At 36.4% G+C, this 16782-nt stretch overlaps 1 protein-coding gene across 5 annotated transcripts in view; it reads right to left on the bottom strand.

The window, feature by feature from the left end:
- STAG1 (stromal antigen 1) overlaps window positions 1-16782 on the bottom strand; it is a 453722-nt gene that overhangs the window by 317473 nt on the left and 119467 nt on the right. For all 5 annotated transcript variants that reach the window (XM_046002314.1, XM_046002311.1, XM_046002310.1 and 2 more), the window contains 2 exons: window positions 11488-11599; window positions 1200-1302 (listed from right to left, as the gene is read on the bottom strand). In XM_046002314.1, the coding sequence (XP_045858270.1) occupies window positions 1200-1302; window positions 11488-11516 (132 nt within the window). In that variant the 5' untranslated portion in view covers window positions 11517-11599. The remainder of the gene's footprint in view (window positions 1-1199; window positions 1303-11487; window positions 11600-16782) is intronic.

Below are 16782 nucleotides of genomic sequence, written 5' to 3'. Positions count from 1 at the left end.
GGATAAAAAATACAGTCAATAATATTGTACTAACACTGTACGGTGACAGGTAGTAATTACACTTATCATGGTGACCACTGCATCATATATTGAATGGTCAAATCACTATGTTGTACACCTGAAATTAATAAAACATTGTATGTCAACTATACTTCAATAATAAAAATTTTAAAAAGAAAAAGCAAGCCCGTATCTTTTAGAAATGGATCCTGAAGTATCTACAGATGGAATGATGTCTATATGAACTTGAAAATAAAACAGGAAGGAAATAAGGGGTGGAGAAATGAAAAACCCATGACTTGATAGCTGCTGTTGCTGGATAATGGTTATATGGACAGTTCATTATAGTATTATGCCTCTCACAAAAGGAGACTGAAATTTTCCATAATAAGAACTTTCATAAAATAGAGAAAAAATTGCTAATACCAAATCATATCATAAAAATGAGTGCAGAATAGTACAAACCTTAACCCTTGACAAGGTGAGTGATAATGTCTCTGAGAGCTTATGCTACCTTAAACTGAATGATGACTGGTGTAATCAAAAAATATATAAAGAGGGGCACCTGGGTGGCTCAGTGGGTTAAGCCTCTGTCTTCAGCTCAGGTCATGATCCCAGGGTTCTGGGATCGAGCCCCACATCTGGCTCTCTCCTCAGCAGGGAGCCTGCTTTCCCCCTCCCCACTGCCTGCCTCTCTGCCTACTTGTGATCTCTGTCAAATAAATAAATAAAATCTTTAAAAAAAACACACACACAAAAATATATATATATAAAGATATCCTCTCGAAGTACAGATATCCAGAATACTTCTAAACCTCTCAATCATGTATCAATGAGAATATATTCTCACACTAGGCCAAAATCCCAAATAATACCACCAAAATGCAGACTTAAGAGGTCACAAGACGTCAGAGCTGCACCTAAAATGCAAGGAGGTCATAACTAACTACATCTCATTTCGTATTAATCATCTTCTCCATGTCTTTACAAGGATCATAATTTATTTACAAGTGAAGCATGGAGAGCAAAAAAGATACTAAAATCAAATTACTTTCCTGATCACTGTCAATTCAATTCATGAAGCAAAGTTTCCAAGAATCTCTAATATGTTATTAACAGAACTAGAATTAACAAACAGCTTGTATCAAGTCCCTTTACTCAGTAACAATTACAAGAACGAAGACAAGTATAATACATACTGGAGGCCGACCAGGACGACCCCTTTTTCTTTTTCCTTTGATCTCTGTCTCTTCAAGTTCGCTGCCAGCATCAGAATGGGCAGTAGTTTCATTAGTTGAATCCCTAGAAAATGTGATATGTTATTTTAGCGAACAAATTAATTCATATATACAATGCAGTTCTGTTCCACTACTTTCCTTACCTCCTGGAATATGGCTGATAAGAAGTGTTTTTTCTTCCACTTCCAGAAAAAATCTTTAGGAAACTGAAAATGTTATACTTCCTGTCTGTATCCCATAACTCTGAATGATATGAATCTCCAAATTAATAGATAAACAAAGAGAAGGTGATGATTGTGGAAATGGCAGCTGCTATACAAAATATAAATGAACATTCAGTTGTAAAAGATGAACTCATCAACACAAAAAAACTAAGTCTTAAGAGGAATTTTGTTCATTCTGTAAAATCAGGAAAGTCAATAGTGTCCTAGTAAATGTTTAACTGCCTCTTCAAAAAAATATGATTTGAAATGTTACTGATAGGGGCGCCTGGGTGGCTCAGTGAGTTAAAGCCTCTGCCTTCGGCTCAGGTCATGATCCCAGGGTCCTGGGATCGAGCCCCACATCCGGCTCCCTGCTCAGCGGGGAGCCTGCTTCCTCCTCTCTCTCTGCCTGCCTCTCTACCTACTTGTGATCTCTATCTGTCAAATAAATAAATAAAATCTTTAAAAAAAAATATTACTGATATAAAGGATATATAACAATTTACTGAAAAAAATACACAATTATTTTTATTGTAAATTCCATATAGCTAATCCATTGACATAAAATGATAATTTTGCCACTCTTGTATCCATACCTAACCTTTGGTTGCAACTGATGAACAAACACAGTTCTGATATGAAAGATCACAACTTCTTTACAGAATCAGTAACAGTTTTCAAATACTAGAAGAATACTTCTCACTATGAGTGTTATTATAACTTAATGGCTATAAACCTACATTCTTAACAATAACTTCATCACATTAGGTCTACAGACAAATGACAAAATAATAAATTGAGCCCTGATCTGTAGTGCTTGTTGCTTTTCGCAATGTAAATACTCCTACCACAATTTCAAATTGCCAAAATGGTATCAACAGACTTGAGAAGTAATAAACAGTAGTAGTACACCACTAAAAAGTATTTCTACCATAAAAATACAATAGGTGTAAACAAAAACTTCAAGAACATATAAAACAGTAATATGTAAAACAATTAGAAAGTGGTGGATTTGAGGATTTGTTACATTTATTTTTAATATGATTTATTTAATTTTAAGTACATAAAGCTTAACTTTTTATAATGACAATGTTAATTTCACTGGGTCACAAAATTCCTGGAAATTTAATATTTAGCTCTCCAAGACAGTACAGGCTGGCTCTAGCATACCACTGAAAAGATATAATATGAACAACTTCTTCATTAAATTTTATGTTACTAACAGTATAAAGGATATGCATAAAACTGCAAATACAACAAAAGTAATACAGCAAAGGGGAGTTCAACATACAATCTATTATTTCTCCATCTGCTTCACTGAATGCTCTGAGTTATCATTTCTTCTTTGTGTCGGGTGTCTAAAGCTTAATTCTTTAGTGTCTGCTACTCTTCGCTTTATACCACACTCGATGGGAGATCTCATCCACTTGATGTATAACTTCTATCACTTCAATACATTATCAATAGACCTGATCACCCATTTCTCATTTCTCCAAAGAAGACAAAGGGCTAACAGACATATAAAAAAAAAAAAGCTCAACGTCACTCAACATCAGAAAAATACAAATCAAAATCAATGAGATACCACCTCACACAAGTCAGAATAGCTAAAATTAACAACTTAGAAAATAAGAGATGTTGGAGAGGATGCAGAGAAAGGGGAGCCCTCTTTCAGTGTTGGTGGGAATGCAAACTGGTGCAGCCACTCTAGAAAACAATAGGGAGGTTCCTCAAAAAAGTTAAAAATAGAACTACCCTATGACTGGGGCGCCTGGGTGGCTCAGTGGGATAAAGCCTCTGCCTTCGGCTCAGGTCATGATCCCAGGGTCCTGGGATCGAGCCCCGCATCGGGCTCTCTGCTCAGCGGGGAGCCTGCTTCCTCCTCTCTCTCTCTGCCTACTTGTGATCTCTATCTGTCAAATAAATAAATAAAATCTTAAAAAAAAAAAAAAAAAAAAAAGAACTACCCTATGACTCAGCAATTGCACTACTAGGTATTTACCAAAAGGATACAAAAACAGGGGCACATGTACCTGAATGTTCATAGCAGCAATGTCCGCAATAGCGAAAGTATGGAAAGAGCCCAGATGTCCATCAACAGATGAATGGATAAAGAAGATGTGGTATATGTATGTATGTGTACACAGACACACACAGACACACACAGACACACACAGACACACACACACACACACACACACACACACACACACACACACACGGGAGTATTACTTAGCCATCAAAAAGAATGAAGTCTTGCCATTTGCAATGACATGGATGGAACTATATAGGGTGTTATGCTAAGTGAAATAAGTCAGCGAAAGACAAATACATATATTTCACTCAAATGTGAAATTTAAGAAACAAGACAGAGGATCATAGGAGAAGGGAAGGAAAGATAAGATGAAAACAGAGGAAGGCAAACCATAAGAGACTCTTAACTACGGGAAACAAACTGAGGGCTGCTGGAGGGAGGGGTCTCGGGTGGTGGGATGGGATAACTGGGTGATGGGCATTAAGGAGGGTGCTTGATGTAATGAGCACTGGGTGTTATATACAACTGATGAATCAAAAAGTCTACCCCTGAAACTAATAATACACCATATGTTAATTAAATTGAATATAAATTTTAAAAGGCTTTAATAAGAGACCTGACCATCTACAATTCAAGATTTTTAAGTCACATGTAACATGCTTCTTTGAACGCCATATCAAATTCACCAAATACCACATATAAAATTAAGTGCAACACTGACTTATTTCTAGCTCTCTGCTCAAGGCAATATAATTAATTGATTTATTTAGTTAATGTATAAGTGTACTTAAAGTTGTTATGCAAATTTATCATGGTCACTGTAATCCTGTCTTACTCATACTCCCAGAATCTTATCAATCTTCCTCTTGTGCCATTAACTAACAAGTGTTCCCACGACATCCCCCATATAATAATTCTCCAATTCTCTCCATGATTATTACCATAATCACCACTCCCTGAATTAATTTCAACTTAACTATTTCTAGTTCCCTCATGCAAGGCATTCTACATGACGTATTGCCAGTAAGATTCTTAACATCACAATATTTCCTTATTTGCAAATCTTCAAAGGTGATCTGGTATTTAAAACTGTAAAAAAAAAAGACTGAGATTTCTGAGGAAGATGGAGAGTAGGAAGATCCTAGGCTCACATCAACCCACAGATACACCTAGATACCACCCACATCAAGATTATATAACCCAGAAAACGACCAAAAGACTGTTATAACAGACTCCCCACAGGTCATTTAGAGAAGAGGCCACATCAAAGAGGATAGGAAAGGCAAAGATTTGCTGGGAGCCAAACAGACTCACAGGACTGTCTAAGGGAGGTCAGGAAACCACTGACACAGACAGGAGAGTAGAAGAGATACCACATCAAGCACACAAGGCATCCCATGCATGGAGGACCCATACTAGGAAGACTAATCACCATAACATTTGGCTTTAAAAACCAGAGGGGCTTAACTTTGCAAGTTCTCACTATCACCAGGGCTTAATACCAGGAACTTTAAAAATTAGCAGGCTGCCTCTGGGAGAGCTGGAGGGCAATGGGAAACAGAGTCCTTGCCCTTAAAATAAGGGTGGGGGAGGGGGACATGAAACAGCAGTAACAAATAGCCCCAGGGAGATACAGAGCAGAAGCAGCAGTCTGAAAAATGACTAGGGTTAAGGAAGGGAGATTTGTTTACTAATCTCAGTGAATATGCTGAAGGGGTCCGGATCTTTGGGAGACTTCTCCAAGAACAGAGGAGCTGGCAGGCGCCATTCCTCTCCCTCTTACTCAGCCTAGACACATGGACACATACAGAACCAGTATGTACACACTCTCCATCTAGCTTGCTAACAGCACCCTTACCCCCATGCTTTCCTGTGGACCTGCCCCCTCCAGGCCCACCTCCAAAGGAGTCTGTACAAAGCTGTATCATAGGTATGGAATTGTGCTAACAGCCCCAATAGGGACTAGGAACACTGCAAAGTGACTCCAGCCCTGGGTAAAGGGGAAGAAAACCACACATACCAGTTCGACTGCAGCATAGGCAATGGACTTGGGGCAGACAGCTGGTCCGACTACAGGCACTTCCCACCTGCAGTCCCTGGAAGTCCCTGCAGGCACTTCCCACCAATGAAAGCTTCTCACGGGTCAACACAGGGATAGTACCTGCAGTCTGATGCTACTGGAGCTCTGGCAAATGCCTGGTCTGACCTAACTCAATCCCAAGGCCACCCAGACAGGCACACTAATAAGAACCAAACTGCCCACAACAGGCAGGAAGAACCATTACAGAGGACCCAACTGAAGGCAAATACAGCTCACCCACAACAGCAAAGTGCGTACAACACTCACAGAAGACACCCGTGAAACCAAAGGTCTGGATAATTAGGGGACAATGCACTGTAGCAAACTAGAGGACATCTTATTCATAAGGCCATTACTTTCAATAGGAGGAGATGTAGCTGACTTTTCTAAAACATGAGAGATAAAACATAAGACACAAATGAGGAGACAGAGGAATGTGTCCCAAATAAAAGAACAGGACAAAAATCACAGCTAGAGACCTAAAATGAAATGGAGGAAATATGCCTGAGAGAAGATTTAAAGTAACAGATACTCACTGGATTTGAAAAAAGAGTACAGGACCTCAATGAGAGCCTTAACAAAGAGGTAGAAAATATAAAAAAGAACCACTCAGAGATGAAAAACTCAATAACTAAAATTAAAAATACACTAGAGGGAATAAATAGTAGACTAAAGGCATCAGAAGAATGTATCAGCAAACTGGAGGACAGACTAATGAAAAACAATGAAGCTGAACAGGAGATAGAGAGAAAGAAAAATAAATAATAATAATAATAAATGGAAACAGACTCAAGCAGGATGCCTGGATGGCTCAGTTGGTTAAGCATCTGCCTTCGGTTCAGGTCATGATCCTCAGGCCCTGGGATGGAGTCCCACATCAGGCCCCTGGCTCAGCAGAGAGCCTGCTTCTCCCTCTGCCTCTGCTCCCCCCAGCTTGTGCGCTCTCACTCTCTCTGTCTCTGACAAATAAATAAATAAATAAATAAATAAAATCTTTAAAAAAAAAAAAAAAACAGACTTAAGGAACTCAGTGACACCAATAAGCATAACATTTGCATTATAAGGAACCCGAAAAAGAAAGGAAAGAAAATGGGGAATAAAACTTATCTCAAGTAATAATGGTGGAAAAGCTTCCTGATTATGGGAAAGAAAACAAGAAATCCATATCCAGGAGGTAGAGAAAGCCCTCTCCCCTGTAAATCAATCCAAGGAGGTGTCCACCAAGACACATAGTAATTAAAATGGCAAAAAGTAGTGATAAAGAGAGCATTTTAAAAGTAGCAAGAGAAAAGGAAACAATTATATACAAGGAAAACTCCATCAGGCAATGAGCTGATTTTTCAGCAGAAACTTTGCAGACCAAAAGAAAGTGGCATAATATATTGTCACTGAAAGGAAGTGCTGAAGGGAAAAGACCTGCAACCGCGAATACTCGATCCAGCCAGGCTATCATTCAAAATAAAAGGAGAAATAGTTCCCCAGATACACACAAGTTAAAGGAATTCATGACTACTAAACCAGCTTTACAAAAAATGTTAAAGGGGACTTTTTAAATGGAGGGAAATACCATAAAGCAAGAGTAGGAAAAGTAGGAAGCAGTAAAAATAAGTATGTCTCTAAAAGTCAGTAAAGGGATTCACAAAAGCACTGAATCACTGTATTTTACCCTGAAACTACTATAACAATGTATATTCATTATACTGGAATGAAAGGTTTTTTTTTAACTTTTTAAAAAATAAAATTAAAATTATAAATAATATTGATCTTGTCCAGGACTACATAGTAAATATATTACACTTCAGGGTCTTAAAATCTGTCTGTCTACTATTCAACTCTACCATCATAGCCTGAATGCAGCCACATATACATAAGTGAATGGACCTGTCTGTAGTCCAATAATATTCATAAAAACAGAACTCTGAGCCACCAGCAGTAGTCAATTCATGATCTAGCTCATCTTATTCATCGCCACTAAAAAATAATAAATCATACTGCATTTTTCCTCAATACAGACCAAATAGATTATGTTTACATATACTGTGTGCTATTTATATACATTATCTACAATAAACATGTACAAAAACCTTGTAAAAAAAAACACATTATATCAATACAGACAAAGAAATGAAAGATCTGAAAATGTGACTGTATTTATAGTGACATACCTAGTATGTGGCACAGTATATTTAGATCTCTAGGTAAACCTGAATTCTCTATCTTCATGTCTAGCAAATATTATGTTTTCTTTTTCTCTTGTGTAGACAGAATCTACTAGTGCTTTTGATGCTTTATATCAGAAAGCAACTATAGGAACATGTCTGTTCTAGTATATAATACATAACGCATTAGTGAAAATAATTTATCCTTGAGCAGTACACTTTACTGATAAAAGAGAAAGGTACAATATATTTTCTAATTCTGCCAACTGCAGCCAGTTTAAAAGATGATAGCTATTATCAACAAATTACGAATACATTCCAATTAGTATATGTGTGTATGTATGTTTATTAGAATATACAAGAATACATATATAATTTTTTTTACTTCAAGCAATAGTGAGGATATAAGAATACAAGGAAGAGTCTCCCTAACTCTGAATCCCAAACTGAAGAATAACAGTTTGACTACTACCCTGCCATAAATATTTATGTTTTTGCATATATAAATACATATCAAAATACACTTTATTTAATTTCTTCTTCTAACTATATTTGTTTTAAATTTTTTAATTAATAGGAATCTTCCATGCAAGTACACAGAATTCTGGAATAGTCTACTTCCTAATACAGTATGCTTTATAATACATATGAAATTTATTTAATTACTTCCCTATCCGTGAGCACTCAGACTGTCTCTAGTTTTAAACTATTAAAGAGCTGAAACAATTATCTTGTACAGTTAACTCCCATGATATAGTAACAAACTGCTATCTAGGACAGACACAGAATCCTTGATCAAAAATTCAAACTTTGACCAAGTGCTACAAAAACCTACAAACACCCTGCCAATGTTTAATGTTCACATTTATACTACTACTAGACAGAAGTTAAGAGAATGGAAGAACCAGATCAAATCTTATAAAAATGAATTTTTATTCCTTAAAACTCTAAATTCTGTCTACTTCTCTCCATTTGTACTGTAACCACTTCAGTTCAAGTTGTCAATATAACTGGCTTGCATACTGCAATACGCTCCTCTTAAAAGGTCTCCTTGCTTCTACTGTTTTCCCTCCCAAATAATCACTATACTACCCAAGAGTGATTTTCTAAATCTATCCCATGCATCTCTTCCACACTTAAAATCCTAAACTGACTTCTTCCTGTCCCTAAAAAGAAAAATTCAAAATTCCTAATATCATTTAAGCAGGTCCCTGTATAATATAGCCCCACTCTACTCACAAGCCTTAATCTCATGTCAATCTCCATCCCCAACCCTGAAAAAAAGAAAAAAGAGAAAGAAGAGCTTTATATCAGTCTCTCAAACATACCATGAGTCCTCCTAACTCAGGGTCTCCGTACATGCCATTCCTTCAATCTGAAATTAATATTCTGATCTCTTCTTCTTCCCAAACCTTTCCTCTGCTTCAGAGTTAAGCTCAACACTTTTCCATAGAAGAGTAGACTAAATCAAGGCTCATGGAAAATTCTCACAAAATTCTAATTTATCGTTCTAGCACCTCAATGGCAGATCTATATATTTGTGATTACTTCACTAATACCTATTTATATGTTTCATGACAACATGGACTGAATCTCTACAACATGCTCTTTCTCTCAAGAACCTAACATACCTTCAGATACTGTACTAGGTAGGAGAACATAAAAATATTTGGTAACTGGTAATATTTCACAATGCCTAACAGTAAACACCACAAAGGTGACAAATTCATCAGTGATAACATTATCTAAATAAGCTAAAAAATAATAAGGTCACAAAAAAAATTTTTTAAAGGTCATTCACTGGTTCTCATGTCTACTTACAATAATTATTACTGAACTAAACATTAAGAACTGCTGGGTCAAAATATTTTTGTTTTTGAGGAGATTGCAGAGATCATTTTTTCTCCCTCTTTTTTTAAAAAGATGGCATGGAGCCCAACATGGGGCTTGTACTCAAAATCACGAGATTAAAAGTCAGACACTCAACCAACAAAGCCACCCAGGCACCCCAAGATCAATTTCTAATATACTGTCTTCACTTTACAAATGATGGAAACTGAAGTTTACAAACACTAAGAAATATATTTCCTTTCACTTACAATGCAGACATGGTATTGCTGGCTGGCTGGAATTAACAAGGTAACATATTGCTGTTACAGTATCTGTCAAAATCCTCAGAGAACTGTATGTCCCCAACAAATGTTCCTTAGATCTCAACTTGACCAAGAGTACAATCTCCCACTGACAGACTGAAAGGAAAGTTCATTTATCCACCTAACAGATCACCACTATCCACTACCCATAATCGTAATGCAGGTTTACATTTTAATGAAAAAAATTCAGTTACTCACCCAAAAAATGGTGTTAAATACTACTGTGTCGATGTAACTTCTCCTTAAATGCAACATGTATTTAAATACAATCTCTGTTCCATATTTAATCAAAGACATATTTCTAATGGGCCTACCTAACACCTAATAGTATAAGATAAAAAAGTGCAGTTTAGGCAGAAACAAGGGTTATAAAACATTATGTTAAAATACGATACTCGAAGAAAAGCAAAGAACATTACAAAACCACAGGAGGACACCTACGCCAACTCTGAGGGGAAAGAAGAATTTTGCTGGAGGCATGACACATTAGCTAAGACCTACAGTATTAGTGAGCTTGCCAGGTAAGAGCAGAGTTAAGTAGGAACTGCTGGCAGGACAAAGATTAAAAAAAAAGAAAGAAAATATTATGTGGAGACCTCTAAAAAACTTTATGTTAAGAAGTATTAAGACATGAGTTAAGTAATTAGAAAGAGCTTAAATTTTATCTCCTGTATTTGGGGGGGAAAAGGAAAATAGGTATGGATAGTTTTTCAAGCAGGTAAAGACACTTAGACACCTTTTTGTCTTAGATATCCGAAGGAAAAACACAAGGCCGGAAAACGAAGTAAAAGGTGCCTACAATCTCTTGGTAAAGAGATATATAAATGAAGCCGGACAATAAAAATATAAATAAGTACATAAACCGTTAATCACTCTTATTATATCTAAACCACTGTTATCATACAGGATCACAGTATGCAGGTTCCTAATTTGTATCCTGATGAAACCTACAAAAGAGAAAGTATCTGCAACTACACTAATTGTATTTCCCCAAGAATACAAAGTAAGACCCAATTCTAGATCCATCCTACAATTCCAACAAATCTAATGAGATACTACTAAAAATGCCAATGCAACTGGAATGCCCCAACAATCGCAATCTCAGCAAAAGAAGGTGGGGGAGGTGGGAGGGTATGTGTTAGAGAAACAGTATGATACAGGATAGGAGTTTATACACTTCTGTATATAATGAATGGTCCAACAAAATATTTATTTTGTGATAGAGAATGAGAATGAATTCTCATTCTCTATCACAACTTGTAGCACAAAAGCAGTTAAACAATTTGTAAAAGAATAAGAATGGCTCTGTATAAATTTATAAAAATTTATTTAAAAATTTTTATAAAAAACAGGCAGCATGCCAGCCTTGGTCCATGGGTCATAGTATGCTAACCCCTGATAAGGAGAGTAGCATCTTTGCTCAATAACACAAAAATACTTATATTACTACAGCAAGGGCCATGCACAGATATGGTAATTACACAATCTAACAGTTGTTTGATTTCAGACATACTGCTCAACTATCAGAGAACCTATCTAATGTGTGTCATTAAAAAAAAAGCATTTCATATACAAAAATGTGGTATTTTTTTAAAAAATAAGAAAACTATAATACTTACTGTAACACTGGTAACTCTGAAGTAATCATTGCTGAAGAGGTCTTTCCACAATGCAGCAAAAGAACCAAGTGCTGTCCAACTCAAACCTTTTTAAATAACCTCAAAGTCAATCCTGTTAATTAAAAAAAAATAAAGAAAATTATTTTATTTCCAGCTTTACTGAGGTATAACTGACAAATAAAATTGTATGATATTTAAGGCATAGGTGATGATTTGATATGTGTCTACACTGTGAAGGACTCCTCCTCATCAAAGTAATTAACATATCCATCACCTCACAAGTGAAGGTGGGAGATTGCTATCCACCTTACAGACAATAAAAAGATTATTAGAATGGACAGTTGTACACCAATAAATCACATAACCCATTGTTAAACGGACAAATACCTAGAAATATACAAACTGCCAAAACTGGCCCAAGAAAAATAGAAAATCTGAACAGACATACTTATGTAAAAATCCTAAAAACAAAACAAAACAAAAAAATCTGGCAAACAGAATCCAACTACATATTCAATGTAATATATGCCATGGGCAAGTGGGATTTATTCCAGGAATGCAAGAGTGATTCAACTTAAAAACACTGGTCAATTTAATACATTAATAAAAAGAAAAATGAGCTACATGATCACCTCAAATTATGACAGAAAGCATCTGGCACAATCTCAAGGGAAACCAAAAAGCCAAATATTCTTTCATAATAAAAACATTTTAAAAAACTAAAAAAGGAAATTTCTTAATATGATGAAGGCCACTTATGAAGAACACATAGGTAGCTTCATCAATAGTGAAAGACTAAAATAAAAGCATTCCCCCTAAAATCAGGAAGAAAACAATGTCCATTCTCATCACACCTTTAAAAATGTACCACTATACATTTTAGCAAGAGACAATTAGTCAAGAAAGAGATATGAATTACACCTAAACAGAAAAGAATTAAGTTCACTGCATTCACAAATGGCATCATAATAGTTTATATACAGAAAATCTCAGAGAATCAACAGCAATAAAATACTAGTAAAGAAAAGTTGCAGGGTACAAATAACATACAAAAATCCACTGTGCTTATTAGAACTGAATAATGTATCAATGGTGCAGGAGACAAAAATTACTACAAACAATTGGGTTGTTCTTTTGTACACTAGCAATGAACAAATCAAGAAGGCAAGAAAGGAAAAATTCGATTTGTAATACTATCAGAAAGAATAAAATAATTAAAAATAAACAACCAGGGTCCCTGGGTGGCTCAGTCAGTTAAGTGTCTGCCTTGGGCTCAGGTCATGACCCCAGAGTCCTGGGATCAAGTCCAGCATTAGGCTCCCTGTTCAGCGAGGAGTCTGCTTTTTCCTCTCCCTCTGCCCCTCCCCCTGCCCTTTCTCTCACTTTCTCTCAATTAAATAAATAAATCTTAAAAAAACAATTGTCTGAAAACATAGTAATAAAAAATAAACAACCAGGGTGAAAGACCTGTACACTGAAAACTACAAAACACTGCTGAAAGAAATGAAAGAAGACACCAGTAAATGGAAAGACATCCACTGTTCATGAATGGGAAAACTTATTATTGTTAAGAGGTCAACACTATCCAAAACAATGTACAGATTCAATGCATTTGCTATCAATATCCCAATCACATTTCTGCAGAAATAGAAAATTCCATCAAAAATTTATATGGAGGGGCGCCTGGGTGGCTCAGTGGATTAAGCCGCTGCCTTCGGCTCAGGTCATGATCTCAGGGTCCTGGGATCGAGCCCTGCATGGGGCTCTCTGCTCCGCAGGGAGCCTGCTTCCTCCTCTCTCTCTGCCTGCCTCTCTACTTGTGATCTCTCTCTCTGTCAAATAAATAAAATAAAATCTAAAAAAAAAAAAAAAAATTTATATGGAATCTCAAGGAAGAGACTCCTAAAAGTCAAAACAATATTGAAAAAGAAGACCACAGTTGGAGGTCTCATATTTCCTGATTTCAAAACTTAACCACAAAGTGACAATAATCAATACTGTGTTTCTGGCATAAAGACAAAGAACAATGAAAGAGATCCCAGAAATAAATCCTCACATACACTGTCAAATGAATTTTCACAAGGGTGTTAAGACCATACAACATGGAAAGGACAGTCTTTTGAACAAATGATACTAGGAAGAGTAGACATTTACATATAAATGAATGAAGCTGTACGCTGGCCAGACACCATATACAATAATTAACTCAAAATAGATCAAACATCTAAATGCGAAAGCTAAAACTATTAAGCTCTTTTTCAGAAAACAGAGCAAAAACTTCATGACACTCTATGTGACATTAATTTCTTATATATGACACCAAGAGCACAAGCAGCAAGAGAAATAAACAAGTAAGACGGACTTCATCAAAATCAGAAACTTGTGGGGGCACCTGGGTGGGTCAGCTGGATGAGTGTCTGGCTCTTGGTTTTGGTCCAGGTCGTGATCTCATGGGTCATGGGATCAAGCCCCAGTAGGCTCTGCACTCAGTGGGGAATCCACCTGGGATTCTGTCTCCTCTCTCTCTACCCCTCCCCTGTTCGCAAGCGTGTGCATGCTCTCTCTCAAATAAATGTTAAAAAAAAAAAAAATCAAAAATTTTTGTGCATCAAAGAACACTATTGAGAGAGTAAAAAAGAAAGCAAAGGAGGGGCACCCGGTGGCACAGTCGATTAAAGCCTCTGACTCTTGGTTTCAGCTCAGGTCGTGATCTCAGGGTCATGTGAGAGTTTAGAATGACTAAAATTAAAAAGACCATTTCAAGTGTTGGTGAGGGAACAGAACAACAGGAAATTTCACATATGGCTAAAGGGAATGAAAAAATTGAATAAACTCTTTCAAAAAAAAGGTTGGCCATTCCTTAAAAAGTTATATATACATTAACCATGACCGAGAAATCTCTCGCCTAGGTATTTGTTGAAGTAAAAAAGAAAGCTTACATTCATACAAAAATATACATTCAAATGTTTATAGCAGCTTTATTCTTAATTCCCCAAAACTGGAAACATCCCCCAAATGGCCTAAAGCAAATGATTGGATATATAATATGGTACATCTATACAATGAAATACTATCAAACAGGGGTGCCTGGTTGGCTCAGTTGGTTAAGCATCTGCCTTTGGCTCAGATCATGATCCCAGGGTTCTGGGATCCAGCCCAGCATCAGGCTCCCTGCTTAGTGGAAAGCCTGCTTTCTCGCTTGGCGTGCGCTCTCTCTCTCTCTCTCTCTCTCTGCTGCTTCCCCTGCTTTTGTGCTTGCTCTCTCATCAAATAAATTTTTAAGATCTTTTAAAAAAAATACTACTACCATACAACTAAAAGGAAGACTGCTACTGACTGATACATGCCACAATATTTATGAATTTCAAGTGCATAGACTATCTCCATACTATATAATTCCATTTATGAGATATTATAGAAAAGTACAGAGAACAGATAAATGGTTGTTAGAGGTTGGGGGAGAAGAGGACTGACTAAAAAGAGACAGCTTAAGAGAAACTGGGGGTATATGCTGCATGCAAATTAACACTTTTCTTTAAAATCCAACCAGAATTTTTTTATAGAAATTACTGAAATTATTCTCAAATAAATAGGAAAAGAAAAAGAACTATAAGAACCAAAACCTGGGAAAAGAACAAAATCACAAGATTCATATTACCTAATTCCTATAAACATACAAGCTTACAAAATTTTATATAAGAAACACAAAAATGGAATGTTTTATATGTTGCCAAGCAATCTGCATTTTTCACTAAGGAAAGCACTGTGGACACTCTACCTCATTTGTTTTCATTATTATTTATTAATATGTGTATGTTTTAAAATGATTGTTTAAAAGTAGTTCAACCATTTCTCAGTGAAAATTTAGCATGTCTCTAATTTTTTTCCACCGTATACAATACTGTCATCTATCCTTTCTCAACTACACAAACGTATTTGTAGGACAGATTCCTTGTGATGAACATTTATAAAACATTCATACAATTTTCTACTGCCAAATTTCCCTCTAAAAATACTGTACCAATATACACTCCTCTCACCAGTATATGTTGAATTAGTTAAATATAAAAATATACTCACTATATATTGAAGCTTATTTAAAGTACCACAGATTTAGCTTTATACCAATACACCTTTTTTTTTTTAAGATTTTATTTATTTATTTGACAGATAGAGATCACAAGTAGGGAGAGAGGCAGGCAGAGAGAGAGAGAGAGGAGGAAGCAGGCTCCCTGCCAAGCAGAGAGCCCGATGCGGGGCTCGATCCCAGGACCCTGGGATCATGACCTGAGTGAAAAGGCAGAGGCTTTAACCCACTGAGCCACCCAGGCGCCCCATACCAATACACCTTTAAAGGAAAAACACATCAGTACACCTTTCCTGCTCCATAACTACCTTGCTCTGAAAAGAAAGTCCACCCTAGGCTTCCAGATCATATACCAAGATGTCTAATGACAATTTGGGGACTTCTGCAAGATTTCGAAAATTTGAATTCATGGAGATTTTACTTAAGAACAATAATCTGGGGGTGCCTGGGTGGCTCAGTGGGTTAAAGCCTCTGCCTTCAGCTCAGGTCATGATCCCAGAGTCCTGGGATGGAGCCCCACATCGGGCTCTCTGTTCTGTGGGAAGCCTGCTTCCTCCTCTCTCTCTGCCTGCTTGTGATCTCTGTCTGTCAAATAAATAAAATCTTAAAATAATAATAATAATAATAATCCGGTGCATTCTTATCCTCTACTCACTTTTTTCATTGAGTGTCTCATTTTACTGAGCACATCCAACTCTGTCTTAGAAATCTGTACATTTTGCCTTGTGTACTCTGTACAGCTTTAGAACTATTTCCCTCAGTGGAGAAGATAATAAATAAATGATGAGTTACAGCCTTTCCCTTAACATTATGCCAACCCTTAATCTAATTATTTTGTTCTTACATAGTTTTAAAAGCCTTGTTTATACTTAGTATTTTAGTATTTTCCAGAAGCCATCCCAACATTATTCTAAAGTTCTATCAATTTTATAAATCCTCCTTGGCCACATATGAATCTATTCTGTTTTTACAGGTCGTCTTCTTTAAACTGGTTGTAACCAGGTTGTCTTTTTTTTCTTACTACTGAGGACACCCAACATTAATTAAATAAGTATCTACTGAGTAGTACCTACATGCCAGGCATTGTGTTAAATTTGATTTTCAAGAATGAAAATTCCCCATTTTTTCAGAGTTAGCTTGGTTTCAAAGATACCCTACATAAAAGAACATCCCTTCCTCCCGCCCCCACCCCCACCTCTCTCTGGAAT

Source organism: Meles meles, chromosome 4 (genome assembly GCF_922984935.1).
Source record: "Meles meles chromosome 4, mMelMel3.1 paternal haplotype, whole genome shotgun sequence".
Classification (NCBI taxonomy): Eukaryota; Metazoa; Chordata; class Mammalia; order Carnivora; family Mustelidae; genus Meles; species Meles meles.
Note: the sequence above shows the minus strand (reverse complement) of the source record. Positions and strands in the feature narration are given on the sequence as shown.